A 13889-nucleotide genomic window follows, 5' to 3' on the forward strand; every position below is an offset into this window, starting at 1 on the left:
TCGTCGAGCCAAGGGAGCACCAGAAAAGCAGCCCAGTGCGAGATGCTCTGAATGTCTCACAGACGAGACCCCTGGAAAAGCAGATCTAGCCCATTACCGGGTTGCACTGTCATGTGCTGGAGATGCACCAGCGGCGTCAGTGACCCACGGGGAGCCGACAGCCCCGAGCACGGACAAGGGCGGCCAGGAGCATCCCTCCCGGAGCACGCCGGACCACTGCAGCCCACCAGCCCAGCTTTGCCCTGAAAGGCACCGTTAAACGGGAGACAAGGCATTTGCTTTCGCAGCATTCTTCCTCCCAACACTAGATTTAGTCCACCCACCGCTCGTGTGTCTTCCCCAGGTATTCTTTTGTCCAAAAAAATTGGAGAAATCATGTTATTTAATTCGGGTTTATACTGAATACTCATCTGCTTGCTGTAATGCAGACCCTCGTAGGGCTTACGGAACGTTTTAAGAAATATTTTCCTCCGTGCTTTCAACCTCTCATCTTTGCCTTAAAGCTCAGCAGCCCCATGAACAGGCAGCGAGGACGCGCAGCCCCCGCGGGGGTTTCCTCTGCCCACCCACACTCGTGTCTCCAACACGCTGCAGCCACCACCGGAGGGGACAGAATCCGTCCTCTGCCGAGCTGCTGCCGCCGCAGGGACCGTGCGCCTCATCCGAGGCAGAGCAAATCCCGCACGTCCCCCGGAGTCATCCCCTCCCGCGGCCTGGGGGGGGACTGATCCGTCCCTGGGTCCCTGCCCTGCTCAGCTCCCACGGTGGGACGTGGCGGTGGAGACCCCGGCTCGCTCCGTGCAGGATGGCAGCAGATAACCAGGCTGGTGCGAGCATCGCCCCGCATTCCCGGGGGCTCCGCTGTGCCAGCCGAGGACCAGCCCCCCGCCCAGCAGCACGCCGGCACCAGCCTGGGGGGCTGTCAGGGCTGCTGCTCCTCCATCCAGGGAGCCCCCAGGACACAGACCCCCAGGGACAGGCCCCGGGGGGGTCCCCACTCTCAGCAATGCCAATGTCAAGTCCTGCCGTGACCCAGCCCCAAGCAGAGAGTGACGCTCGGAGCACTGGGCTGCAGGAGGGAGCCGACACGGGAGGAGATAGTGCAGGCGCAGTGACACGGCACAGCATGGCACAGCATGGCACGGCACGGCTCCTGCCCCAGCAAAGCGGCCAGCCCTGCCCCTGCCTGCCCGCAAACTGGCAGCAAGGCTCGGTCAGGGCAGAGGAGGCAATGTCCCCATCCCGGCTGCCTGCTGGAGGAAATCTTTGGGATAGAGTGCCCTGCCAGAGCTCGCTGACTCTGCTCCTTCCCACGTTGCTCTCCAAGCCAGAGGGAAACGAAGGAAGGGAGCTCGCGGCGCTGGAGGAGGACTCTCGTCAGCCTGACTCACGTCAGCAATCCCCAGGGATTTGCAGGGGAGGACGATGGCAGCGGCACCCTGCACCGCACTGCTGGCCCCGGCAGCGGGGGTCTGAGCCAGCCGGGGGGTCCCCTCCACAGGACGGAACACGAGAGAACAGCGGCTGCAAAAATCACCCAAACATGGTGCTTTTGTGGAAAAGGACCCACGTCTCAGCGTGCCGTGGAGCACCCCGTGTACCTGGGCACCCTCACACTGTGCCGGGCACCGGAGCCCACCTCTTGCAAAGCCGCCCCGTGCCAGCAGGCTCTGCAGGACCCACCCGGCTCCCTCCTCGCTGCAGCAGCCGTCCCCATCACAGGTCACGGTGGAGGACCCCGGGGGTCCCTTCTGCCACCCCTCTGTCCCCAAAGCACTCCAGGGAGGTGGCTGGCACGGGCACAAAGCCCCAGCGCCCATCCCACCCAGCCGATGGGGAACTCATTAACAAGCCCAGAACCCCGGCGGAGCTGCAGCCCAGCTCCATAAACACCTCCATCCACGCGTAATAGAGCTTTTATATTATTTTCAACCGAAAAGTAATTTATCGTCCAAAATCTCACAGAAAAGTGATTCAATATGCTAATTGCCCCAACCGGCACAAGCGCCGGCAGCTGGCACGGCTGGCTCTGCCGGAGGAGGGATTCTGCCCCGCAGCCCCAGTGGGAAGGCGGAGGAGAGTGAAGGACGGACACCCCCAGCCTGGATAACGCTTGCACCCCCCAACCGCTGGTGCTGCAGACCCCACATCAGGACATCCCCACGCTGCATTTCCCCCAACACCCTAGCCGAAGCCTGGGGCTACCCCGGAGCATTGAGCCTACCGCAGGCAGGGCTAGGGACCGAGCGGAGTTTGACAGATAACGGGCAAAAACCATGTTGGTTAAGTGATGGTAGTTTTGGGCTACCCCTGATGGAAGCCAGGCAGCCCCATGGGGCGCCCGGGGTCCCTTGCGCTGCCCACGCGTCCCCGAGCTCCCTGGTGCTCCCAGCCAGACCCGCCTCGCCTCCAGCTCCACTGCCGTGGCAGCTCCCCGAGGCTCGGTGCTGGCATTTCACACCTTCCCCCGCATTTTGGGTGCAGCGGGTGCGATGCCGCACCAGCAGCCAGGGACACAACAGCCGGCAGCGGGTATGGGAGGCTCAGCAGCTTGAAATCCAGTCGCACATACACTGGGATGGGGCATCACTGCAGGCACTGCACACCGACACCATGGGGCATCGAGCTTTTAGCTTGCACGGCTTTTAGGTCTCGAGCAGCATTTTGGCTGATCTGCTCACAAGGAGCGTGAAAAGAGGGTCACCGGTCTCAGAAGGGGGCCGGTTCGGACCCAAAGCCTGGCTGCGGGACTCTGCAAAGCCGGCAGATGCTTCTGCCTCCTTTCAGCCCGGCCCTAAAACCGTCCCCGAGGGGACGGGAATGGGTTCTGCTGAGAGCGAAAGAGCCAGCAGCTGCTGGCAGGCTCCCCATCTCGGGCGGTGGCAGCCATTTCAGGATTTAAGGAAAAACCTCCACCCTTTCGACACCGTTAACCCGAATTTCAGATGATAACTGCAAACCCCGAGGGACGCGTAACGGGGCTGTCACTCGATGGACCTCACTGCCCTGGCTTCGGGGTCGCACGCCCTTTCGGAGCATGGGAGGGGATACACATGCATCCCCCTTTGACTGCATCCCTGCTCCCGGGGAATTTAATTTCTGTTAAACCTCCAGCCTACGAAGCGCAGCCCCACGATGCAGCGGCAGCCCCGGGTGTCAGGTCGAGGGAGACGTTTTAAGTCGCGGGAGCAGCTCAGAGCCCAGCTCAGAGCCGCCCGCAGAAGCCAGCAGAAGATGAAGCTGTATTCGAGCGCACCGTGCCGAACCCGCACGTGATGGAGGGGAAGAACAGCAGCCAGCGAAAACTAGGACAGCAGCGGCCGGGCCGAGCAGGAGGCAAAAAGCTTTTAAGGATGGAGCTGCCGTCCCCTCCGCAGAGCCTGGGAGAGGGGACGTCTTGAGCTGTCACTGTCACCATCACCATCACCACCCCGCCCTGCTCACAGGCCATCCCGCAACCCCCTCGCCAGCCCCGGGGAAGCCGCTTCGTGCCAGCGGCTGCTGTAAGGCTGGCAGCGGTGCAGGCAGGGTCGCAGCATCGTGGCGCAGGCAGGGTCCCTCCTCAGACTCCGCAGCAGAGCGTCGGGGTAGGAAATGCCGAAGGGGGGTTGTCCTGCGCTGTCCCTCGTCCTCGCTCTTTGTCCCTTGCCCAGCACCTTTTGCAGAGGGGGAGGCTGCAGAGCCGACGTGCCAGGGCTGGCACCGGCAGAAGCGTCTGTCCGGCCCCACCGCCGCCCTTCATCCGGCACATCGAGCGCGACCCGGCAGCCCTCGGCCCGGCAGCCGGAGCCTTGGTAAAATTTAGCCGGTTCATCCTGCCACGGACCCCAAGAGGTGGCTGTGCATGCAGCATGCAAACCGCGCACAGTCCGCGTCCTGTGTCACTGCCAGCGTGCCCACGGGTGACACCTGGGCTACGCCGTGCCACAGCAGCCCTGCACCGGGATGGGACAAGCGCTTCCCTGGCATCAATCCCTGCAGATCCAGGGCAGCTCCTCCACGGGAAGCTTGTTTCCAAGGGGCCCAATGGCTTTGCCCCTTGCACCAGGGATTTCAGGGGGTGCCAAGGCAGGAGCTGGTCACGTACAACACGTTGGGGCAGTGACAACCACCCGAGTGCTCCTGCCACAGCCGGGCACCAGCAAAGCCTGCCCGCACACCAGTGCCCAGAGGTGAGAGCGGGCTTGGGGCTGCACCAAAAGGAGCTCGGTGCAGCGGCAAAGCTTTGTCCCCTCCACTCTGGGGCGTGGGAACAGGCATGCATCATCCCTCGCAGTCCCCATGGACGACCGGTGCCAGCAAAGGTCCACGAACGCGTGCTGGAGCATCCCCTCCCTGCAGCCCACCGGCGGGCGAAGGAGCTGGGTGGGATGCGGGCGCCGGCGAGGGACGCACACCATCCCTTGCAGCACATCTTCAAATGTCTAGCGACTAAATAGAGATCTCCAGCAGCCGGTGCTAATGGCAGGGGGAATATTCATGATTACTCTGAGCCGGGAAAGCGTCGCACGGCGCTGGGAGAGGTGCGTGGAGGGACGTGTTAACACAGCTGAAACGCCCGAGTGATGCAAGGGGGGTTGGAGGAGGCACCGAGCTCTCCGCTCCAGCAATCCTCCCCCTCTGCGGAGAGGGATGCCTTTGTCATGCTCCTGGCTGGAGGTATAAAAGCTGAGCCCTGACCCGCAGGCAGAAAGCAGGCAGCGGCGCGCTTTGCTGTAACCAGCTCTAAACCAAGCCGAGCGCAGGAGGGGGAGCGAGGTGGCGGGGCGAGGACGTGAGCCTGGGTCGGCTCTCGGCGCAGGAGATTCCCCCTCCTGCCTCCAGCCCAACGCCGCAGCGGGTCCGTGCGGTGATGGAGCTGCTGGTATCCCTTCACCACCTCGGGGAACTGGTGGGGGGTAGCCCATCAGCCAGCCAGAGCAAACCAGCAAAGGCAATGCCAGCTCCATGGCAGTGCCCCTGAGCCGACGTGTGCCCCAGCCGTGCCCTCCAGTGTCCCCTCGGTCACCCCGAGGCACCGAGGGGCGATCCCACTGGTCACAGGGCAGGATCCAGGGTGATGCCGGGGTGATGCCCGGTGCCGCCGGGTGCGGAGGCAGAGCCCCACTGCAGCCATGCCGGGCACTGAACTCAACCTCCTTGCAGGATGCCGTGGCTCCCCGCAGAGCACGGTGCTGCTGGCGAGGACGGCTCTGGCTGCCTCCCAGACGGAGCAGAGAGGTTCCTAAAGCCATACGCCACTGGGAAAAAAAAATTAAGCCTTCGGCGAGGCAGGTTCATCACATACCTAAAATCACGGGCTTAAGTTTCCCGAGGCACAAGGGTGCTGTTGCTAGGCAGGACGTTAATTGCACAGTTCAGCAATGTGGCAGAATTGCACAGCTCCTCTCTAATTTAGTGCAATTTAACCATCAATAGAGGATTCGCAGCAGCTTCCTGATGAGATCAAAAGGTCAAAGCTTCATTCTCCCATCAGCGCTTTCACACTCGCCCAGCAGACCGAGAAACATTTGCCACAGCCTTAGCACGGCGTCAGACCCAGCCGTCCCGAGGAGCCGGGCGGCTGCGCGCAGAGGACGTCAGGTCTGCCCGTCTCTGCTTTAACGCTCGTGGACCGCAGGCGCTGGAGATGATTAAGCCTCTCCGAGCAGAGCAGCTCCCAGAGAGCACGACGCAAAGCCCGGCTGGAGTGCCATCCTCCTAAATGTGAGCTGGCAGGTGCCTGGATCCTCCTCAAAGCATCAGTGTCAAAACACCAGGCACTTCTGCTGGGTCAGAAGAATTACAACACTTAAATGTAAGTTGTTTGGGAAGTATTTTAGCACAGCCTAATCTTCAGGGCTTATTACTTACACGGCATCAATAAGACCAAGCACTTAAGCGCCGCTGCTATTCGCAGAGCATATGGTCTGGAGCTGTTATCTTCCTCCCGGCTGCATCTTCCTCCCGGCGACACAGGCCCCGGAGCCGCGTGGTGCGAGTTAGCTATTGCCTGCGGTCACGGAGCCATTGCCTCGTAGAGAAGCTGCTCTGTAATTGCCGGCAAGCTCGTGCCCATCTCCCCAAACCGGCGTCAGCCACGGCTCCAGGGCTGGCCGGCTGCCCGCAGCCTGTTACCAGCCCGGCCTCTGCTCCTCCATGCTGCTGCTGCCTGCTTTACCGCTTCGGGGTTTTTTCTTTTCTTTTTTGCTGCTAAGCTTTTGCTCTCTAAGCCACGAGCAATTTCCCGGGATGCCAGAGGCTGTAATCCATACAGGAACCCAGCTGTGCCAGCTCACAAATTAATCCAGCCCGGATCAGGCCTCATACCTGGCCCCGACAGCTCCCCTGGGAGCCAGGCTTTGGCTGTGCCGTTGCATGTTTGTACATTTGCTTTCAGCCGGAGGGGAGGAAAACCCACCTGCGATAAAGCAGCGGTATTTTACCAGGGGTCTGGATCAGCCCGAAGAGCCCCAAAAGCCCCCGCCCCAGAATTTAGCAGCCTGCGCTGCCGGGAGCTGAATCTCAGCAATCCGGAGCCCCGAATCAAATGCCAAACAATTGCTTTCCCACCGTGGAAAGACTTAGGGGAAAGGGAGAGAGGAACGGTGGAGAGATGTGCAAGCGAATCATTTTTACACTAGAAAAAGCACGCTACCCGGAGGGCAGAAAACAGGTTGCAAGAACACGCCGACTTCATGTGTCCTCTGTCTGGAAGCTATTGCAGCCCCTATTAAATATTCATCAGGGAACTCCAGTGCCCCCACTTTCTGCTCCCACCTCGCCTCAGATGCACCTCTCCTCTGCCAATATTTAGAATACATTAAAGGCCCTACGCCTGAGCACTTAGCGTTTTACGCCGCGCTGCTCCGCCGGCACGGCAGGGCTCGCCGCGCGCCCCATCCACGCTGGCCATCAGTTCTGTTACACAATACATGGATGAGCTACGATGATCCTTGTAACTGTAATTTAGCGGAGATGAGACACTGATGAGTTCACGGGTTGGTTTCTCATTAATCTTTTATGCTCGTTGAGTGCAGCGCGCTTTTCGTACTACAAACCCTGCTCAATAAATAGGGAAACAAGATCCTCTCTCCGCACAGACCCTGCCGCCCTCGCAGGCAATCCGTCTGCTGCCGTGGAGCCGTATGGCATCCCTCACCAGGCAGGGCTCATCTCGGCCTTGAATTCAACTCCGGCACAGAGATCCTGGCGAGCCAGGCATGACCTGCAGGCTTTGAGCTGCTGCAGACAGGGGCCACCTTCATTGCGCCAACGGGGGACAATGACAAGCTGGAGGTCCTGGGGGAGCTTGGCTGAGCCGGGGGACACCCCAGGTTCCTCCAAGGCTGGTTGCCTTGAGCCACCCGTTACTAGAAGGATGAAGGCACCAAGAACAGCCCAAAGCAATGGGAGACGTCAGGAGATGAGCGTTAAGCAAAGGAAATGAGGGATCCTCCTTGGGAAGGGATGGAAACTCTTGCTGAGTTCGCGGCAGCCTGGATGCCTCCCTGGGATGGACAACAGGAGACGAGTTTGGTACCAGAGACTCTAAAAGCAACGTGCCACGCAGAGAAGGGACATCTGATAGCATCAGCCTGGACACATTGCTGCTGCCCTAAAATTGCGCAGAAGGAAAAGTCGAGGGCGCACATCCCATGTAGTCAGTGCCCTCGGGGAGTCCAAGCACGGCTCCCCTTCCCCGTGCTCCCGTCTCAGCCCTCGGCTCCGGCTCCCAGGGGGGGATTTCCAGGGAGCCGACCAACGAGCCTCCCGCCAGGCTGGCAGATCCAGGCGCTCCTCCTTCCTTCCCAGCCACAAACGCGTCTTCAAAGACCGCACTGACGGCCTGGGCAGGCTGCAGCAGAGGAACCGCTGCACCGGAGACACCGGCGAGAGCCGCCGCTGCTGTGCCAAGGGGCACGCGGGCAGGGGAGGGAAGGACGAAGGCACGAAATAACCCCGCAGGAAAGGTACTGGAGAAGCCCAGGGGCACCCCAACGGTCTTGTCCGAGGGTTCGGCAGCGATGGGGAGCTCCCAAGCAGGCAGAGCCCTCTGGACCGCCAGCTTGCCGCTGCCTGTGGTGAGGGATGCACAGGCAGGGCAGGGCAGGGCAGGGCAGGGCAGGAGGAGACGGCCCTGCCGGAGCCGCCTTGCAGAGCCTGGCTCCCAGGAGCTGCCTGCGAGGGATGCGTGCTGGCAGGCATGGCAGGAGCCCCAAAGGAAAACCACCCCTGCACCCCGGCTCTGGTGTCGCCCCAGGACAGCCAGAGCTTGGCGGCGGAGCTGCTGCCACTGCCGAACCAAACTGGGGCTAGGGGCGAGAAGCCGGGGAAGCGAGCAGCTACCTTGTTTTCGGCACTGTGAAGAAGCCTGGGCTGCCGCGCCATCGGCATCGTAACCACCGTTATTTGTGCCGTCACCCAAACAGCTCCGGGGCGCTTCACAAAGCAAACCGAGCACTTCGCTCCCCGGCCAACGCGCCACCTCCAAGCGGCCTCCGCCGAACTCCCAACCGCCCCGGCAGCGCGGCGGGGACACAGCCAGCCATGCAGTGCCGTGCCGCAACGCCGCCTCTCCTGGCAGGGGCCGCGGCGTCGCCCGCGCTCCCCAGAACCTGCCGAGCCGAGGATGCCAGAAGAGCCTCTGCAGGGACAGGAGGAACCGATCCGCGTTCACAGCTAACGTTCAAACTTCTGCCAAGCCGAGCGCAGCCGCCCTCTCTCCAAAATCCGGCTCGCTGCAGAAAAGCACCAGGCGGACACCTGCAAACCATCTGTCGAGCAGCCCTCGCCTCGCCGAGCGTGGCACTGACGGCGGGCGGCTCCCGCCGAGAGGGACCGAGCAGGACGAGGCACCCACAGGCGGCCGAGGCTCTGCCAGCGAGACCCACGCGCCATCGGGTACCCCGAAGTCTCACAACGCTGGAAGAAAAAGCGCGTTTCTAGGGATAACGCAGCTGCAATCGCTCAGAGCAGGTGTGATGGGATCCTTCCTGAACAGCTCGTTCCCCAGATCTCAAACAGGGTTATAAATCCATCTCAAACAGTGTCAAAACCAGCAGCTCGAGGGGTCCGGGCTGCCCTTGACCTCAAGGTCCATCCCCTGCCCTTCCTCGGCTGTGCAGCCCCAGGCAGCTCCTGCTCCGGCTGTGCCGGACGGGGCTGGCAGCAAGCTGGGCAGGTCGTTTGTACAAAGCGCTTCCAGTTTCACATAAATGTCCAGGCAATCAGCAAGTGTCAGGGAAAGGAGCAGAGAGAAAGTACCGCCGTTTGATGGGGTTCGGGTAAAATACGGCTCTTTCTAAAATCTGCTGGAGCGTGGTGGAGAGCTGGCGGGCAGAACGATGAGGAGCAGGAGCAGCGGTGCTGCCGGGGGCCGCCGTCCATCACCCGTCCTCGCACCGCGCGGCCGATGCTCTGCCTTCATCCGGGCATCGCTTGGCATTGCCCGGCGACGAGGGGGTGACAAAGGTCACTGGGCTGCGCTGCTGGAAGACAGATCGGACACGAGATTCAAGGCACAGAAAAATCCTTGTCGGGACTTAAAGACCGGCACCTCTGGGAGCCGGCGGTTTGCAGTCAAACACCACGTGAGGAGCCGAAGCCCAGCAGAGCCGTGCGGCTGCCCCGGCACCGACCTTCCAGCGTCATTGCTCTCTGCGGCAGGACACGTTGTGCCCGGCTGGGCAGACAGATGGACCGGGCCACGTGCATTTTGCCCAGCATCACCCCGCCACGAGACCAGAGGGCAAGCGGTATCGCCAGCACCGTGGGACCCTGCATCCCCGCCGAGCAGAGATGCTGAGACCACCCGGCGGGTCCAGCCTGATGGCTGCGGGCTCGCCCTCCCTGCCAGCCCCAGCGCCGGGCTGATCCCCGGCTGTGCCGATCCCCACCGGCCGGGAACAAGAGCCCCTCGTGGGTGATGGCTCCCGCTCTCCGGAGGCTGGCAGGCGCGGGGGCTGGCTAATCCCTCATCTGCTCGCAGCCCAACGGGAGCCAGCAGTTCCCTGCCTTTGGAAATGTATCAGAAAGCCAAGGAACTCGCGCACAAGCTCATTTGAGAGTAGGGCGGGGGGGGGGAAATCCAAGCCCAAATCCGTCTGTTTTTTTCCTTTTCTGAAGCCATTTCCAGCTTCCCCATGTTTCCAGCTTTTCACTGCTTTCTGTTTGCGGCAGCGCCTGCTCCTCCAAGTTTGCCCGGTGCGGTGACAGCCCTGACGCTCGTGTCAGCTTTGCAATTAGCTGCCGCCATACCAAACACGCTCCCGGCAGACGTGAAGCTTACCGTCGCTCCAGCAGCATGCTGGCAGCCGGCGAGCCCCGGCAGCCGGAGCAGGCACAGCACCGGGGTCCTGCTCCTCCGGAGACCAACCACCCTGTTCCCCAGCCAGAGGGGGCTGGAGGCACCCAAAGGTGCCCGAGAGCCCTCCCCAGCACCCCACCACCAGTGCTGGTGCGGGGCAGGTGGCAGGCGTGAGCCGCCATCCAGGATAAACACGAAAAACCAGACAGCCTTGGCTTTGTGTCCTCAGAAAATACGGCTGGAAGGTGCCCCAGGGCCATCCAGACAATCCTTGAAGAAATCCCCCACCGCCAATATCAACCTTATCTCTGCTGCGCAGGCAGGAGCAGGGACCTTCGAGTCCCGGAGCAGCGGCACAGCCAGGAAAGGAGCCGGGACATCTCCATTCCCGATTCCCTTTCCATCTCCTCCCTCCGGCTCCCAAGGCTGAGGAGGGGTCCCAGCGCTGCCAAAACCCCGAGCCCTCCCAGCAGCAATCGCATCCCTCCCGCAGCCCTGCTCCGGCCAGGGGAGACACTGTCCCACTTTCAGACTTCAAAAAACCCCAACCCACCACCAGCAGAATGGTTTCTTCCCTGTTTTTTCTCTTTGAATCAGGGTCCATGTGTTTGACTCCCCCACTCCAAGAGTATTACCAATTAAGATATCAATTTAGATAAATTGGGGGACTGGAGCAGATTTGTACTGCTGTTGCATCAATTGGGCAAATGTAGCTTGCTAGAGCACAGAGCCGCTAACGAGATTCTGCAATTTAGCTGTCCAAGGGAATGAATTTCTGATTAAAAAAAGCAAAGCTGAAACCTCCCGAACGCTGGGAACGGTGGTGACACACCGAGGCCCAGGAAAGCCCCGGTCCCCGAGCCAGAATCACCGCTTGCTGCTGCAGCAAGCAGCGCCGCGGATCCAGCAGGTCGGAGCCCCTCGCAGTCACCGCTCCTCCCCGGGGGTTTGCTCTTCCTCCCATCCCACGGAAACACACGCCAGCGGCGCTGCCGGACAGGGCTCTGCTCCCACGCTCAGCCCGCCCGCCGGTACACGGGCTGCTCTGCCTTCGGTCGGATCCAAACACCGGCAACCTGCTTTGGCAGGGCCAGATCCATCACCAAGACGGACGGACCACAAACCCCACCACGGGGTACGAGGGCTGAGCGGTGCGGGATGCCAGAGCGACGGGCATCAGCTGCAGCTACGGGGAAGGGCTTCCCTGTGCCCGGCGACGCCTCGCTCACCCCAAAGGTTGGAGCACCCCACGTTTCAAACCCCAGATGCGGACCACAGCTGTGAAATGAGCTCCTGCTGCGAAACAAGCTTGCGCTTCAAGGCTGCGGGCTTAAACACGGCAGAAACCGGCCCTGGCTCCAGCCTGGCCAAACAAGGACCAGGCAATTTCACCGGAGGCGAGCGTGGCACCAGCCGCAGCGGTACGGCTCAGCCTCCAGCCCTTCGAGTCGCTAAGGTGCTGGCAGGACATGGCCTGGGGAAGGATTGCCAGGAACACTCGGCTTTTGACACTAGACAGCAGGAAGGAGCCGTGCTGCATCCTGCTCCAGAGATGCTGTGCCAAACCAAGGGGCCGGCCCGGCGAGGGGCTCCGGCCGTGCCGGCGAGGGGCTCCGGCCAGCACTGGTACTGCACCTGCAGACCCAGCACCTGGGCAGCGGTGGGAGATGCATCTTCATCTGAATACATTATGTTCCTCGACAGAGACAAGCAATAGAGATATTAAATGCTATCAGATCCTGCTCTCAGGATTCATTTCGTGCTGGGTGATGAAGGCGGGAGATGAAAGGCTCTAGGATTTTATTACGCTGAATTTTCAGTTTGTCATTTCCCATCTACTCGATCAGGTGCCTTGGGACCAATTTGCGCTCGGCGGGATGGAGATGGATCTCCCTGGCAGAGCCACGCTAACTACGTGCTACCTACTACGGTGGGTACGTGTCTAGCCTCAACCGCGGGCAGAGCAGCTCGCAGCCAACGCTGCCGAGCCCCAGCGCTCTGCTACGGAGGTGCCAGACCCACCACACAAAACACCTCATGGGTAAAGCCTTCCACAACAGCCCAAAATCAACCCAAAAGATAGATATGTGTGCATGCCTTGCGCTCAGGCTCCACCTTTGCAAGGACAGCTAGGAGCAGGGTCTCCCACACTGAGCCCCGCAGTGCAGAAAGCTCCAGCCCACAGGAGCTGGAGCAGGGATTAAAGGGAGCAGCAGCAGCAGCAGCAGCAGCAGCAAAGGGTCCCCGGGCACCGCGGGGCTGGGGGAGCTCGGGGGCAGAAAGCATCCCCCTGCAAGCAGCAAAGCTCCGAGTCAGGGAGGGGGGAGAGGGGCACACAGCTGAGCAAGGTGCCCAGTTTGTCTGGCTAGGGCTTTTTTGGTCGGTTGTTGGGTTCTTTGATGTGGTTTTGGTTTTTTTTTTTTTTTTTTTAAATAATGATCTGGAAAGGGGGGGAGTAAACATTTCATTAATTGCATTCATAGGTAATTAAGCAACTGCATAAGCAGAGCTAGAGATGAAAATGCAGAAGGGCCTAAAGAAGGATAAAACCCAGAAAGAAATAAATGAGGTTTAACTGGGGCACCCACGAGCTAGGGTGGCCGAACTCGCTCCTGCATGGTGCAAGGGCACCCACAAGCAGTGCTGGGGAGGCCACGAAGGGCAAGAGAGCTCGCAGAGGTGCCAGGGCCTGAAACCCTCCTGGTTTGGGGATGCCCTAGCAAGAGGCTGGCATGGTGGTGGCAGGCCAAGTACCCAAACGGGTATTTTCTGAATCTCATCACTACAGCCGTCACGGCTGCGCAGGCTCCCCCGAGACTGGGGCAGGATGGGCTCCGAAGCGCCGGCTGCTCCAGCTCTTGTAGGAGAAGGAAGGAGAGGAGGAAGATGGAAGCAGCTCCTGCTCCGCAGCGGTGCTGCACGACCTGGGGTCGCGCTGGCCAGGCCACGCGCGTGAGGACGGGTAATTTCACACCACCGGAGAGTCTGGCAGCAGGACCCGGCACCTGCAAACCCTGGATGCAATCTAAAGGTGCAGACGTTTCCAAATGCCGAGCCCACTCCATACCACGAGCTCCCCAAACGAGAAGCCAGACGCAGACCAGCGACTGGGCTGCGATCCGGTGACTTTAGGGTGCTGGGGCATCCGCAGCGAGACCCCAGACTCAGTGGGGGGAAGAGCCTACGTTCAGGGCATCTCTCGGGCAGCACCGTGCACGGCGGCGCGGGCCGGCAGCTCCCAGCAGGCAGGGAGAAGGCAACCGCCTGCGCGCCGGGGCCGCAGCGCCAAAGCAAGGAAAGGATTTTGCCAGGGGAGCCAGCAGCGCGGCGGGGGGCAGCCGCCTTTCTTGCAGTCTCCTTGGAGACCGCGATCGCTCCGCAAAGAAACCGCGCTCCTCCGGGCAGCGCCGCACGGTGCCGGCGGGGCAACGAGGGAGCAGGTCCTGTCCCCCCCTGCCGGCACCGGTGGCCGCTTTGCAGCCGCCCTGTGCCCTTCCCGCCGTGCAAGCCTGCTGCTCGGCTCGCGGCAGCTCCCGTCCACCCGGCGCTGACGCCAGAGAAACAGCAGGAGGAAGAGGCTAATCTGGGAAGTTATTCATAA

At 61.4% G+C, this 13889-nt stretch overlaps 1 protein-coding gene across 1 annotated transcript in view; it reads left to right on the top strand.

Moving 5' to 3' along the window:
• The window catches only part of LOC127023098 (staphylococcal nuclease domain-containing protein 1-like), a 45614-nt gene extending 45355 nt beyond the window's left edge, over positions 1-259 (top strand). The window contains exon 7 of the mRNA XM_050907061.1: positions 63-259. Coding sequence (XP_050763018.1) covers positions 63-259 — 197 coding nt within the window. The remainder of the gene's footprint in view (positions 1-62) is intronic.
• The last annotated feature ends 13630 nt before the right edge of the window (positions 260-13889 follow it).

Source organism: Gymnogyps californianus, chromosome 1 (genome assembly GCF_018139145.2).
Source record: "Gymnogyps californianus isolate 813 chromosome 1, ASM1813914v2, whole genome shotgun sequence".
Lineage (NCBI taxonomy): Eukaryota > Metazoa > Chordata > Aves > Accipitriformes > Cathartidae > Gymnogyps > Gymnogyps californianus.